Here is a 13,477-nt window from a genome sequence, read left to right as displayed (position 1 = left end):
TCGATGATCGGGCAGTAGCCGCGACGCAAACGAATGTGCGGATTCAACGAGTAGCATTAGCCGACCGGCTGTTGATCTGAGATCTACGAAAACGTGGGAGTAGAGGATTGCGTCAGACTCGTCTTGCCGTTGCGCGGTGGAAAGATTCTAGATTTGCGGATAGACGTGTAGTTGGGCCTCTAGTAGTATTGGGATCTGCGCTGACCGGCAATTGGGCATGGCAACGACTTTTGACGCTGGGGAGAGGCGGTTTGAAGTCGGGATACTTCAGAGTACACCGTGTCGCGAAGTTCGAGATTGCGAGACATGTGCAATGCGGGACATCAAGCCCGATGCGCACAGTTCGTGAAGTATCCGAGGACAATCCGAGCGGACGCTAGGTACGTGACGATGGAGGCTTGGCTAGCCATTTGGCGCGAAATAGGCTTTGACGGATTGGCATTACCGCTCGCCTCATTGTCGGCAATCTTGACTCGCCCTCTGCTCCCCAATCCCCCCACGTCCTCTCCCTTGGCAACTGCGTGTGCGCTATCTCAGCACGTACTACACATAATGCACGGCTTGCACCTGTCAGAGGCTTGTCGGGTTTTGCTCCCGCCCGCCGCGGAGAAATTAAAGCTCGGTCTCGCCCTTGGCTCGGGACCTCCCGATATTTGTAGATACTCGACGACTTCACTTTCGGGCCTCGATGGCCGCCTAATCCGACGGTTTGGGGGGGCGCCAGTGCTTTCACCATTGTCCTAAATTCAGAAACGGCAAAGCACCCAAGGCTGTGGTTGATGCTGCCGTAGACCGCCTATCTTGAAACGGAGATGGTCGTTGCCTAATCCGGACTCGTGAGAACAGCTTCAATCAACGTCAATCAAGTCTTTATGGAGCCCGCTCTCATGGCTCTGTTACATCACGGTCTCGGAGCAGCAGTCGGCAGTGGTCGGACCATTCGATTTGCCTCTTATTTTCCAAGTGCAGATTTACACCAAATGGGCTGTATATTGGAAGCAGTGGAAGAATAGACAATACGTTTACTATGATACCTACGCAACACACGTAGCTCCGGGCTCATTTTTTCGAAAATTCGATACATGCTGGGTATGTCGCCGAGGGGGAACAGGAAAGCTAAGAAACAAATGGCAGTGCGTAACGTATGGTGGAGCGTCCCTACTGACCGTTGGTCATCTTCTTCTGCCTCACCAGCGCATCGTGCTGCTGGTGTTGCTGCTGCTGGGCCGCTTGCTCTTGCTGCTCTCCACTCAAGTTCGCCAACCAGCTGGGCGGCGAGATGCCCGTCTGGTCGTTGATGGTGCTGAGCATCGGGGGTAGCGTCTGAAACAAGTTCCTAATGGGCGCCGTGGGATCGGCGGCCGCTTCACCCTGAGCGCCAGTGTTCCAGACGTTGATCTTGGGCTGCAAGCCGTTGATGGCGCGCGCATTCTCGCGGGCGAGGTTCTCATAGATGCCGTTCTGGAACATCAGATACTGCAGCAGACCCTGAGGGCCGCCAAGCACCTTGGCCAGCTCGCCGTACGCCGCCGCCATCTCCTTCAAGCCTTCGGCTTCGCGCTGACGCGCGATGAAGCCCGCCTCGGCCTCCTTGGTCTGCGCATAGAAGCTGGCGTCGGCCTCCCGCTGGCGCTGCAGGTTCTTGGCCTCGGCCTCCTTGGTCACCTTGTAGTAATGGGCCTCGGCGTCGGCACGCTGCTGGTACTGCGCGCCATCGGCGGATTTCTCCTGCGCGTATAACTCGGCATCGGTGCGCTCCTGGGCCGACTCGCGCTCGATTTTGGCCTGGGTCACCGTGGTCGCACGCAGGCGCTCCAGCTCCATTTCCGCGCGCTTGCGCTCGAGATCGCGCTTCAACTCCGTGTCGCGGCTCTCGGCGGCGCGATTGGCGTCGATGCGGGCAAGGTTGAGGCTCTGCTCGATCTCGATCTCCTTGGCCGTCAGCTTCGCATCCGCCTGAGCCTTCTCCCCCTTACGTTCCGTCTCCAGTACCGCCGTCGCGGCGTGGATCTTGGCGATCTCCTGCTTCGTCTTGCCCTGTTTCTCGGCCTCGCCGACCTCGCCGCGCATGCGCGCGTCGGCCACATCCACCTTGGCCTGGTTGAGGGCGCCTTCGTGCGCCTTGCGGCTTAGGTAGGTAAAGTACTCGCTGCCGGGCGTGTCCTGCAGCTCTTTGATATTGGTATTGTAGACCCTGAGCCCAAACTGGTCTAGTTCACTCTGCACGTTCTCAATGACCTTCTGCTTGAAGACCTTGCGGGCCGAAAAGAGCTCCTCCATAGTCATGGTGGACACGACGGACCGCGTCTCGCCCTCGATGACGCCCTTGACGATATCCTGCACGTGGCTGCGGCCCGTCTCGATGCTGCGCATACCATTGCCGTCCAACTCGCCGCTGAGAAGCACGGCATACTTGGTCATGGACTCGATCGTATCTTCGGGTCCGATGGTGAAGACGGCCGGAAGCGAGAACTTGAGCTTTTCGACGGTCATCGCAGTCAGGGCCATGGAAAAGTCGAATGGCGTGACCGAGATGGTGATGTGCTTCTGGAAAGGGTAGACGAAGGCCTTCTTTGCGATCTTGACCCCATCAATACCAACGCCGGTAATGACCTGGAAGCAGCTTGTTAACGACCATATTCAAAGACTCAAAGGGAAGGGAAGGGAAGAGACGGACGAGGTACGAGTTGGGGTCGGCAACATGATACCTGATTCGAGCATATCAGCCTGTGAAAGTTTGGAGACCAACAGGAAGCTTACCAAGGCATGTTGACCAGCTACTTTACTATTGTTTGGAGGGGGTGAAGGCACTGCTGTTGATGTTTCCTCGCAATCCTTGATGATTACGGAGGCAATGGTCCCGGACTATTGTCTGAAGAAACGTGGGGATTGCAACAGCTTTATATGCGGCTGAGTCGCTAGCCGTGGGTTTGGAACAGAGCCGTAGCCCCAACTCGGGATCGGCACTTAGCATTCCTCGGCCGGGGGCGATGCTTTGTTGTTGTCGGATGCCTCCATGGCTGCCTAAGTCATCTGGAAGAGGAGCTAGCCGTTTGGGGCGTGGGGGCGCCGTACAGCCACATCCTTCCAGACCCCAAACAGAGTCGGCGGTCACCTGCGCAGGGCCCAAGGCAGACATGCGTGAGTCTTTAAAAACGCTCGGTGCCCTGTTGGGATTCGGGATGCCGTGATTCCCGTCCTTGGCACCGCCAAGTCAGCCCTGTCCTGACCTCATATGACCAGGCATCTCCAAACATAGTCGTTCTTCGACATCAGCGCCCGTCTAAGCCGACAACGCGGGAGCTAAGGCTTTGGTAGGGGCTGCGCCTTGCTGCACTGCTGCTGCCTGCAACCTCGCCCGAGGCTGCCTTGAATACCGCCTTCGTCACCGGACTGCCACTGGAGTCAGCGCCATTTGTTTCGACGAACCAAAACCGCGGTACCGCCACGTTGCGCGAATTGTCCGCCTCCCCGCCAACCACCATGTCGTACGAAAAGAGCGAGTTCTCGCTCCCGAGCTATGAAGAGTCCTTCTCCGATCGCCCGTCTGCGAATGCCTACGGCGGCCAGCAGATCATCGACCACTTGACCAATGTCCGGGCACGACACATCCGGGAGATCGTAGACGCTGTCGTCTATCCCAGGGTCGAGGAGCAGGCAATATACGGCATAGCAAACACGACAATGGCACTAATCCCCTCTGATGCTGTATCTGAGAAACCAATCTCGGAATTCGGTAAGTAGATGCGCTTCCAAAAACCTTTGAAGTCCCCAGCCACTGACGTCGTCAGACTTTGGGGATGCGAAAAGCGAGGGGTATCTGGAACTCGTGGGCTTTCCCTCGGATGAGATGGTTCAACAGGTGCGGTTGAAGGGGCCGCTGAACAGAACCCAGTTTTGGCGTCAGCCAGGAGTTTTGGAAGATTTTCGGAGGACTTTGCAGGGTAGGCTTGCGACGGCTCCATTCGCCCCGGCTCTCCCGCAAACCCAGCCAAGCTCTCCCGGTTCAGCTTCGGCTGTTGAAGTGTCCACTGTGCCCAAAGGCCAAAGATTTCTAAAGAGGACACAAGAACCGTTAGGGAGGACATCTTCTAGTCAAAATGTTGAGCGCACAGCGGAGACAGTAGTCGGGCATCCTGCAAGCGGACTTCACGCTAGAGTAGCACTTGAGCAGATTTGCTTCCGGACCGTGTCGGACTTTGGGTTATACGAGACAATCGACCGGCCAGCAGTCGTCGTACGCGTTGTTGCCGGGTTTTGAAGTGAGCGGGACAAGATTGGGCACAAGTATACGTTTTCTTATGAGGTTTGCAGGCATAGTGTATGATCGGGGATTTTTTTTTCGCTCTCTAGTATATGGCTTATGACGTTTCGGTTGATTGTGTGCCACACGTACCAAATACTCGCCGACAGTAGATTGTGTAGGGTATAATCGGGCTTCTGCAGCAGCGAGCGCATGCGATATCGATGTTAAAGGCAACCATATCGACTGTGACCGCTCCGAGTCCGTGTCCAATTCCAATCAGAACCTACGTCTACCAACAGACGAGAGGCTTCAGGTAACTGCCGTTTTCAGCCAGGCCTGATATCGTGGTCCTCACGTGCTCGTTGATGCTCGTAGCTGTCATTCGTGTCTCGTCTGGTACATGATCCTAATGTTCGTTGGACATTGATGCTTGAGGAAGGGTGGAAGCGCCAGAAATGCCGTCCAGAGGCCCGAAAGGTTTAGAGGGGGGTGATTCGATAAGTGCGGGCCTTCATGTCTTTTCGGTTTCTTGTTGCTTCTTGTCGCCGTTGGAGTCGAAACCGAGATTGTCAAGTTGGCGGACGAGCTCATTGATCCTGATAACTTTCTCAAATTGCTCGGGGAGCAATGAATCACCCTTATCCTTCTTGTCCTTTAGCTCGCGCGCCTGACGCAGCTTCTTGGCAAGCTTCTTGGCTTCCTTCTCCCGTTCGGCTTCAGGATCCTTTTGCTGCTCTGCGGGTGCAGCGGTAGCAGTAGGAGAAGCCGCCGCCTCCGTGGGGTTTCGCTCATTCTTGTCTCCATCAGCACCTTCACCAGCACCAGCGGTGGCCGCGGCCTTCTTGCGAGCCTCTCTTCTCTTTGCATTCTTGTTGGCAGAAGCACTCTGAGCCGTTGGCTTTGACTCTGTGGAATCAGCGCCTGGGACAGCGCCTGGAATAGCACCTTTGCCCCTGTCCCTCCATGCTTGGGCCGTCTTGCTCCTATAGACGTCGATATCCTCAGGAGGCCGGTAGCCAGGGCGAATGCGGATCTCCTTGCGGACCGAGCCGTCGGCACGAGTGGAAGAAGGAATGTGGCGCTCACCATTGGAAGTGGTGATGGCACCAGAACGCGAGGGTCTCTTTTCGTCGGAAGACATTGTGAAGCTTGGGGTGGGCCGGGCCGGGACGGAATGAGACAGCGGGAAAGTACGGGGTAGCGGCAGCAAATGGAGGGTGGGAGCTGCGACTCGATCCGCGAGGGCGATGTGGTTGAAGTGGCACGGTCGTCAACTCCAGAGCAATTGCTGCCTTGGCGGGCAGGTGGTGCTTGCGGGCGGGTGATGAAGTGGGATCGATGTGAAGTTGCGCAGGAAAGCCCAGAGCCTCCGCAGGAACAGCGGCAACCAATGGGGTCGCAGAACTCGCCGCGCTTTGAGCCGATTCGCTTCTCCGGCGGCCTCCAGCGTCAACCTGCGATTCCACCTCAGCGCAACCACCACCGCCCTTCCGCACGCCCTCACCAAACCCGCGCAGTCACAATGGCCGGCGTAAGTACCTCTGGCTGCTAAGTAACATCTTTCGCGAATGCAACTGACGTGCCAATTGCAGATTGCCTCGTCCGTCTACAAGCAAGTTTTCTCCGACTCCCGTACGCCCGCGGCTCTCCCGCTAACACCCGTCCCAGCTCCCTCATCAAGAGGAACTACGTCTTCTTGACCACCGTCTTCGTTGGCGCCTTTGCGGTTCAAATGTATGTCTGATGCGACGGTTGAGCGTTGGGAAGAGGAATGGGCCGCTGATGGATGGGACAGGTCGTTCGATTCCGCCTCGGACAAAGTCTGGGACAGCATCAACAGGGGTGTAAGTGCCAAGCTCGCGCTATCGGGGGAGAGGTTGCTGATAATTGGAGCAGCGCCAGTGGAAGGACATCAAGCACAAGTATGTCGAGGGCGGCGACGACGAGTAAGGGAGGCGTCTGTGGAGCATAGAGCAGGGCGAATCAAAAGAGCGTTGAGATATCCCCTTGGAATTGCTGAAGGGTGCACGCTGTACATTGTGTATAACACGCCTAGAAAGGCCAACGATGAGGGCCTGAAACACATCCTTTTCTTTGCCTAACTCGGGACTGTTCCTCCTCAAACGCCGCGAATCGCGCACAGAGGCGACAGAGCGTCGATTTCTGAAGATCCAGCAAGCGTCTGTCTTGTCTGCCGCGCGCAGCTGTGGTTGTGACGTCGGCATGCGTCGGCTGGGCTCGCATCAAGGAAACGTGAAGGTGAGGCAGCGTGTAGGGCGGGACGGCTGCAGGCGACAATGGTGCAAAGCAGATGAGTGAGAACAAGCTCATGGGAAGCTGCAGCACAACGAAGGTGTGTGCTTGCGTCGGTGTGTGAAGTTGCGAGCGCGGTGCTTACATGAGGCACAAATGCTGTGACGCAAGTGGTCGGATTGTCTCCGGAAGCGACAGAGCGCGACGGTCTCCGCAACCCATGCCGCAGCGCCGCGTTGACCTGCAGCAACCCTCACTCAGATCCGCCCATTTCCTCCTACGACCCTCCGCAACTTTGCTGCAGCTATGTCATGAACATCTCACATGTTTGAGACTCACCCGACCCACCTGCCAAAGAAATCCTCGGCCGCTGTCCTGCGAGCGCCCATCCGTGACGATCGCCTACCCCACATCCTCTGTCGAAGCTTGACGAAAGCTACTGCTGCTCGAGCTCCCAGCCCTGCCTGAGCAAAATGCTCGTGTCCACCCTTGAGGAGCAGCTTTGCAAACAGCTTCGCGATCTCCCCAAGACCTTCGACAATCGCTACACCGATGCCGCTCGCCGCGCCGTCCTAGCCACCTTGTTTCGCTCGCTCGCCGCCAACCGAGACGACTATCTCCGCCTCTTCTTCCCACAAGGCCCGCCCAGCCCCGACACAGCATGGAGCCTACGAGACGCGCAGGGTGCCGTTGAAGGCGCCGAGTACACCGAGGCTGCAAGAGGCCACCCGTGCGGGCACATTTTCAAGAGTGGCGAGGCGACGTACAGGTGCAAGACGTGCACGGTGGACGACACATGCGTGTTGTGCGCAAAGTGTTTCGACGCCTCAGACCATGAGGGACACCTCGTCTATGTCAGCATTTCGCCGGGAAACTCTGGCTGCTGCGACTGTGGCGACCCTGAGGCGTGGGTGCGGCCAGTGCATTGCAACATCCACACCGCACTGCCTGGCCTTGAGTCGAAAGCGGCAGGGAAGGCAAAGGAGCCGCCCTCACTACCAGAAGACCTCACGAATGCCATGAGGACGACCATCGCCCGCGCGCTTGACTACCTTTGCGATGTCTTCTCGTGTTCCCCGGAGCAACTCCGCCTCCCCAAGACCGAGGAGTCCATTCGCGAGGATGAACGGCTGTCCCGCCTCACGTCAAAATGGTACGGAGGCGTGGAAGTCTCAGAAGCCGATCAAGAATTCGTCCTAGTCCTTTGGAACGACGAGAAGCACACCGTCATGGATGTCGAGAACCAGCTTGCTCGAGCATGTAAGCAGACACAAAGGTTTGGTCGCGACAAGGCCTACGAAGTCGATGACATTGGCCGCAGCGTCATCATATACTCTACCGACGTCAAGGACCTTCTCCGGATGGCCAAAATCATTGAGGAGATCAAGCTCACTGTTACAATTCGGTCCGCACGGGATACCTTCCGTGAGCAGATGTGTGAAACCATAGTGGAATGGGTCTCGGACATTTCTGGTTGCAGTGTGGGCCTGGACAACTCCATCCTTCGTAACGTCATCTGCGAGGAGATGCTTAAACCATGGCGTATGGGTAGCGAGGCCCATCACGCAAAAATCGGGCGTGATGGTATCGACGACCACGAAGCCGAAGATGCAGAGGACGAACTCCGCATGATCTATGGCCGCATACTTCCTAGGGGCAGACGGACGGCTGTGAGAGACCTTGATTCGGATGAAGATGACAACTGGGAGGATGACGAGGATGGCGCGGACGAGGAAGACGAGGACATGGAGGTTGACCAGATTCTGGGAGAAGAAGGAGATGGGGATGTGGACATGGATGGCTCAGATGGTATGGACAGTCTTGAGGCATCGGAGGCAACTTTTGCAGGATACCCGCCTCCTCCACCGCCGCCCCCAGCACCTCGCAGGCGAGACCAGATCCACACTCCAGCAGACTCTGACGGTGAATCTCTAGCCTTCGACAACATGTTCGAAGAAACACCTACGATGGAGGTACCGAAAACGCCGAAGATCAAGACCAGAACGTTGAGGCCTCCTCGCCCCGCCAAGTACTGGCAAGAGAAGCCCGAAGGATATCATATGAGAGCAAATCTACCAGTCCATGAAGACCTTTGGCAGCGGGTTCGTTTGGATTTCATGATCCTCTACGATCTCCGAATGTGGAAGAAAGTCCGCATTGACATTCGGGACGTTTTCATCAGCACGGTGGTCACGATCCCGTACTTCAAGCGGATTCTGGGGCTACGGTTCGCAGCTCTCTACACAACGCTTGCTCAGCTCTATTTGATTGCTGACCGCGAACCGGATCATTCCATCATCAACCTGTCGCTGCAGATGTTGACGACTCCATCAATTACTTCCGAAGTGGTGGAAAGGGGTAACTTCCTGACCAACCTGATGGCAATCCTCTACACGTTCCTGACAACGCGCCAAGTGGGATATCCCTCTGATGTCAATCCGATGGCCACACTCGCCTTCGAGGCGGGTGCTGTCACTAACCGCCGCATGTACCATTTTTTCCTGGATATGAAGTACCTTCTGGGCTCTGAGCACGTGCAGGAGAAGATATGCCAAGAGAACCGCTATCTTCTGCAATTCCTCGATCTCGTCAAGTTGCATCAGGGTATCTGCCCGAACGTGCGCGCTGTTGGCGAACACATCGAGTACGAGACTGATGCTTGGATCAGCGCCTCGCTCATCACCCGGGAAATCAACAAGCTTTGCCGTCAGTTTTCGGAATCTTTCATGTCAGAAAGAGATCCAGACTTGTCGAACGTTTGTCGTGCGATCCGTACGACTGCGAAGATTGTCATCATCAATTCCATGGGATCGGAGCGTAAGCGGTTCAATCAAGCGGAGTTGAAGAAGGAGACGACTTTCAAAACTCTCGATGCTTTCGAAGCAGATGCCGTGGGCCCCGTTTACAACTGGCCTAAGTACAAGGTCGTCGATTTTGTGGTCGAGAAGGAGCCGATGAGTTTCCATCACGCCCTGCACTACACCTTGTCGTGGTTAATCGACCGCGGCAAGGCTATGCCGCGTGAGCAACTCTTGGGCCTGCTCTTGTTTTCTGTTCAAGAGCTCAGGGATTACCCTTCGCCTCCACGGGCACACATACCTGACTGCCAGCCGGATGAATATCTTCTTGCGCTCTTCGACTTCCCTCTCAGGGTGTGCGCTTGGCTGGCACAGATGAGGGCTGGCATGTGGGTCAGGAACGGCATTACCCTGCGTCACCAGATGACAACTTACCGTGGGGTTACCCAACGGGACAATTCCCATCAGCGCGATATTTTCCTCTTACAGATTGGCTTGGTCATCTGCCCACTGCCACAATTCCTTGCCCAGATGATTGACAGATTCGGTATGACGAACTGGGCAAAGGGTGATTATGCAGTGCGGCCGGGGTACGAAGACCTTCAGACTATCGATGTGGCTGAGGATTTCATTCACCTACTCATCATCCTCTTGAGCGATCGATCCTCACTTTTGCCGCCTGACGATTCTCCCAACCCCTTCCTAGCAGCAGCTCGCCGTGACATCGCACACACTCTCTGCTTCAAGCCGATGGCGTACTCGGATCTTACCCAACGCTTCTCTGAGAGGTTACAAGACTATGACGAGTTTGGTGACATACTCAAGGAGATGACTCTGTTCAGGGCACCGGAAGGTCTTTCGGACTCGGGAACTTTCACCCTAAAGGAGCAGTACATTGAGGATATTGATCCGTACATTGCCCACTACAACAGGAACAGCCGCGAGGAAGCCGAGAACATTTACAAGAATTACATGGCGAAGAAGAGTGGGAAAGACCCGGCAAGCATTGTTTTTGAGCCTAAGCTCCCCCGGATAGGGAGCGGCATTTTCAAAGACCTGGCTCATTTCACCAAACTTCCCATTTTTGCTCAGTTCATCTACTACTTCCTCGGCTACGCGCTGGCGTCTCCGACCGTCACCCCTAACATCCCCTCGACAAGGCTGGAAGCATTTGTTCAATTCGTACTGCAACTCATCATTGTGGTGGTCAATGAGGAATTGGGTGAATTTGCAGCAGGAGGGGAGGAGGATCCATCGGGATCATTCACTCTCTTTGCGCTTTCAAAGCGTTTCTCTCCCAGTCCCGGATTCCAGAAACAGGATACGATCGTTTCCTTACTTCGTGCCTTGTTAGACAAGGAAGAGTTCAAGGCCTGCGAACCGAAGATCCGTCTGATCCTGTCCCGTATCCAACAGCGACAGCCGATCGGGTTCGAAAATGCGGTCCCAGTCGATCGAATGGACACAGCATCCCCAGCTGCAGCCGCCGCTCAAGACAAGGAACTGAAAAAGAGACAGGCTCTCGAGAGGCAGGCGCGGGTTATGGCTCAATTCAAGGAGCAACAGTCCAATTTCATGGCTAATCAAGCCATCGACTGGGGAGACGACCTGAGCGATGAAGAAGAAGACTTCGACACGCCCGCTGCTCAAGAGGACAAAACTTGGAAGTACCCTTCGGGCACCTGCATTTTATGCCAAGAGGAAACTGACGACCAGAGGCTCTATGGCACATTTGCCTTCGTCTCTGAGAGTGGAATTTTGCGCCAGACGAACGTGCAGGATCCTGACTGGCTGTCTGAAGTCGCCACCACCCCAGCCGACTTGGACCGCTCTGCTGAGCATATCAGGCCTTTTGGTGTTTCTGGGAATAACCGCAAGACTGTCCAAAAGACAACCTTTGAGGGAAAGACCGTCTTGACCGAGCGTCAGGATTTGGGTAAAGGGTTCCCTTACTCTCACAACAAGAGAGGTCCCGTCAGCACCGGCTGTGGACATATCATGCATTACTCCTGCTTCGAGGTTTACAACACAGCAACGCACCGTAGGCATGTCAACCAGATTGCACGGCAGCATCCGGAGCGTCCTGAGTACAAGGAATTCATGTGTCCCCTCTGCAAGGCGCTTGGCAATGCCTTTCTGCCAATCATCTGGGAAGGCAAGACCATCACCTACCCTGGTGTCCTAGAGCCCGAGATTCCGTTTGATGCATGGCTTGAATCTCACGTCAGTGTTCAGATTTCAAAGCTTGACAAAGGCCCCGAGCGTGCGGGTGGGGATATTCCTCCGGCCTTCATACGGCAGCATAACATGTTTCTCGATTATGGCACAGAAAAGATGATTGCCCCCCTCTCCTCTAGGCTGTCTGACCTGTCTCGGCCTGGGCCTGTGACGGTGGCTGCACCGTCGACACAAAGCTCTGGCCCCCGTGTCTTCCCATTGCCTAATTTCTTAGCTCGAGCGGAGGAGGATGCAAGAGAACCATTTGTGGTCGCGACACCTGAGCCACCCGCACCGGCTCTGCAAGCCACGCCGCCTCTGGAACTCTTCTCCATCTACCGGCGCTTGCGAGACACGATGCGGGCAAACATGCTGCAGACCAGATACTCCCATTCTCATGGCCACAGCTCTCACATTGCCTCCGAGGACTTGACATACACCGATACGCTTGCCAAGTCCCTTGGGTTCTCCATTGCTGCAGCCGAGATTGCTCAGCGTGGTACCGAATCCGATGTGGGTTGCACATTGCTGGACAAAATCTCGGAACACTCGCTCACGCATCTCCGGGTGTTGTCTGAGACTGTAACGTCTTATCTTGCCATCGGAGGCATGCATCATCAAGGAAAGAACAGAACAAATACGGAGTTCCTGGACAGCCAGAATCGCCAGCTCCATCAGCTAATGTTCGGCCACCCTTTGGTGGAAGAGCCAGCATCTCCGACGAAATCAGTCCCTCCGCTCTTCCTACAGGACCCATTCGTGTTCCTCGCAGAAAGCTCAGCCTGTCTTGTCCCTTCGCTTCATCTTGACATCCACCACGTCATGCGACTTTGCTATCTCGCTGAGATTGTCAAGGCCATCACGGTGTTTGTCCTTGCTGATCCCGAAGTGCTCGCAAAGGCTCCCGTGAGCGACGGAAATATCTACAGGGACCACGAGGCCAGTCTTGGTCAGGAGCAAATGGACATATTCTCGGCCTTTGTGAAGCGTATCGTCGTGGACAACGAAGAAGCGGTCATGTTTGACGATGCAGGGCAGGGAGCTCAGAGGGTTATGTCTCTCTTTGATCCCGAGAACATCAACTTTTTGCGGTACCTTCGTGTGTTGGTCTCAGCCTATGCTTTGCCCTTCGTGCGCAAGGCTGTGATCCTCCTGCATGTTCGATACGGCATAGAGTTTCCTGATGCCGGATACGACTCGGCCAAGGAGCCTGAGCTCCAGCGCCTTTCGAAGGCGCTGCGGCTTCCCTCACTGGACGAGGTGTTCGGCACGTACCTTGCCGATGGCCCAGCCAGCATGATCATCCGGTCGATTGCGTCTGGCTGGATCAAACATTGGGCATTGTATCGCGAGAGCAAGCGCTCGGGTCCTCCAGCGAGGCCGCTGACTCTCAGTCACCCGGCAATATTCGAGCTAGTTGGCTTGCCGAAGAATTACGACACACTGACGGACGAAGCAATCAAGCGTAAATGCCCGACTGTTCCTCACAAGGAGCTGACGGATCCTTGCGTGTGCCTCTTCTGCGGAGAGATTTTCTGCAGTCAGGCAGTCTGCTGCATGAAGCAAGGAGGCAAGGGTGGATGCATGCAGCACCAGGCCAAGTAAGTTATCTCGTTGTCTGACATGGTCCATTTCTAACATGAGTTGCAGATGCGGCGGCAACATTGGCATGTTCATCAACATCCGCAAGTGCATGCTGCTCTACACGCACCACCAGAGCGGCAGCTGGTTCCCGGCGCCGTATCTAGACAAGCACGGTGAGACGGACATGTCGTTGCGGCGACAACACCAGCTGTACTTGCACCAGAAGCGGTACGACGCGCTCGTTCGAAACGTATGGTTGAACCACCAAGTGCCGTCCACCATTGCTCGGAAGCTAGAGGGGGACATCAATAACGGCGGATGGGAGACGATGTGATTGGTGTGGGTTGGATTGGATTGGAAGAACAGGAAGCATTGCAGG

The 13,477-nt window shown here is 55.7% G+C and overlaps 4 protein-coding genes across 4 annotated transcripts; 2 read left to right on the top strand and 2 right to left on the bottom strand.

The window, feature by feature from the left end:
* Positions 1-1,158: 1,158 nt before the first annotated feature.
* Positions 1,159-2,768, bottom strand: SLS55_009430 (uncharacterized protein; the record flags this gene model as incomplete). The annotated part of the gene is made up of 3 exons (XM_066780831.1): positions 1,159-2,613; positions 2,678-2,708; positions 2,761-2,768. 3 exons carry the CDS (start codon positions 2,766-2,768, stop codon positions 1,159-1,161), a joined length of 1,494 nt encoding a protein of 497 aa, XP_066628777.1.
* Positions 2,769-3,483: 715 nt separating this feature from the next.
* SLS55_009429 (uncharacterized protein) lies at positions 3,484-4,023 on the top strand (the record flags this gene model as incomplete). The annotated part of the gene is made up of 3 exons (XM_066780830.1): positions 3,484-3,736; positions 3,792-3,944; positions 3,992-4,023. The coding sequence occupies 3 exons, from the start codon at positions 3,484-3,486 to the stop codon at positions 4,021-4,023; spliced, it is 438 nt and encodes a 145-aa protein (XP_066628776.1).
* Positions 4,024-4,757: 734 nt separating this feature from the next.
* On the bottom strand, positions 4,758-5,387 carry SLS55_009428 (uncharacterized protein; the record flags this gene model as incomplete). The annotated part of the gene is made up of 1 exon (XM_066780829.1): positions 4,758-5,387. One exon carries the CDS (start codon positions 5,385-5,387, stop codon positions 4,758-4,760), a length of 630 nt encoding a protein of 209 aa, XP_066628775.1.
* A 1,585-nt stretch (positions 5,388-6,972) lies between these two features.
* UBR1 (E3 ubiquitin-protein ligase ubr1) lies at positions 6,973-13,432 on the top strand (the record flags this gene model as incomplete). The annotated part of the gene is made up of 2 exons (XM_066780828.1): positions 6,973-13,115; positions 13,165-13,432. The coding sequence occupies 2 exons, from the start codon at positions 6,973-6,975 to the stop codon at positions 13,430-13,432; spliced, it is 6,411 nt and encodes a 2,136-aa protein (XP_066628774.1).
* Between the last annotated feature and the right edge of the window lie 45 nt (positions 13,433-13,477).

Source organism: Diplodia seriata (genome assembly GCF_021436955.1).
Source record: "Diplodia seriata strain FDS-637 chromosome Unknown scaffold_10, whole genome shotgun sequence".
In the NCBI taxonomy this organism is placed as follows: domain Eukaryota; kingdom Fungi; phylum Ascomycota; class Dothideomycetes; order Botryosphaeriales; family Botryosphaeriaceae; genus Diplodia; species Diplodia seriata.
Note: the sequence above shows the minus strand (reverse complement) of the source record. Positions and strands in the feature narration are given on the sequence as shown.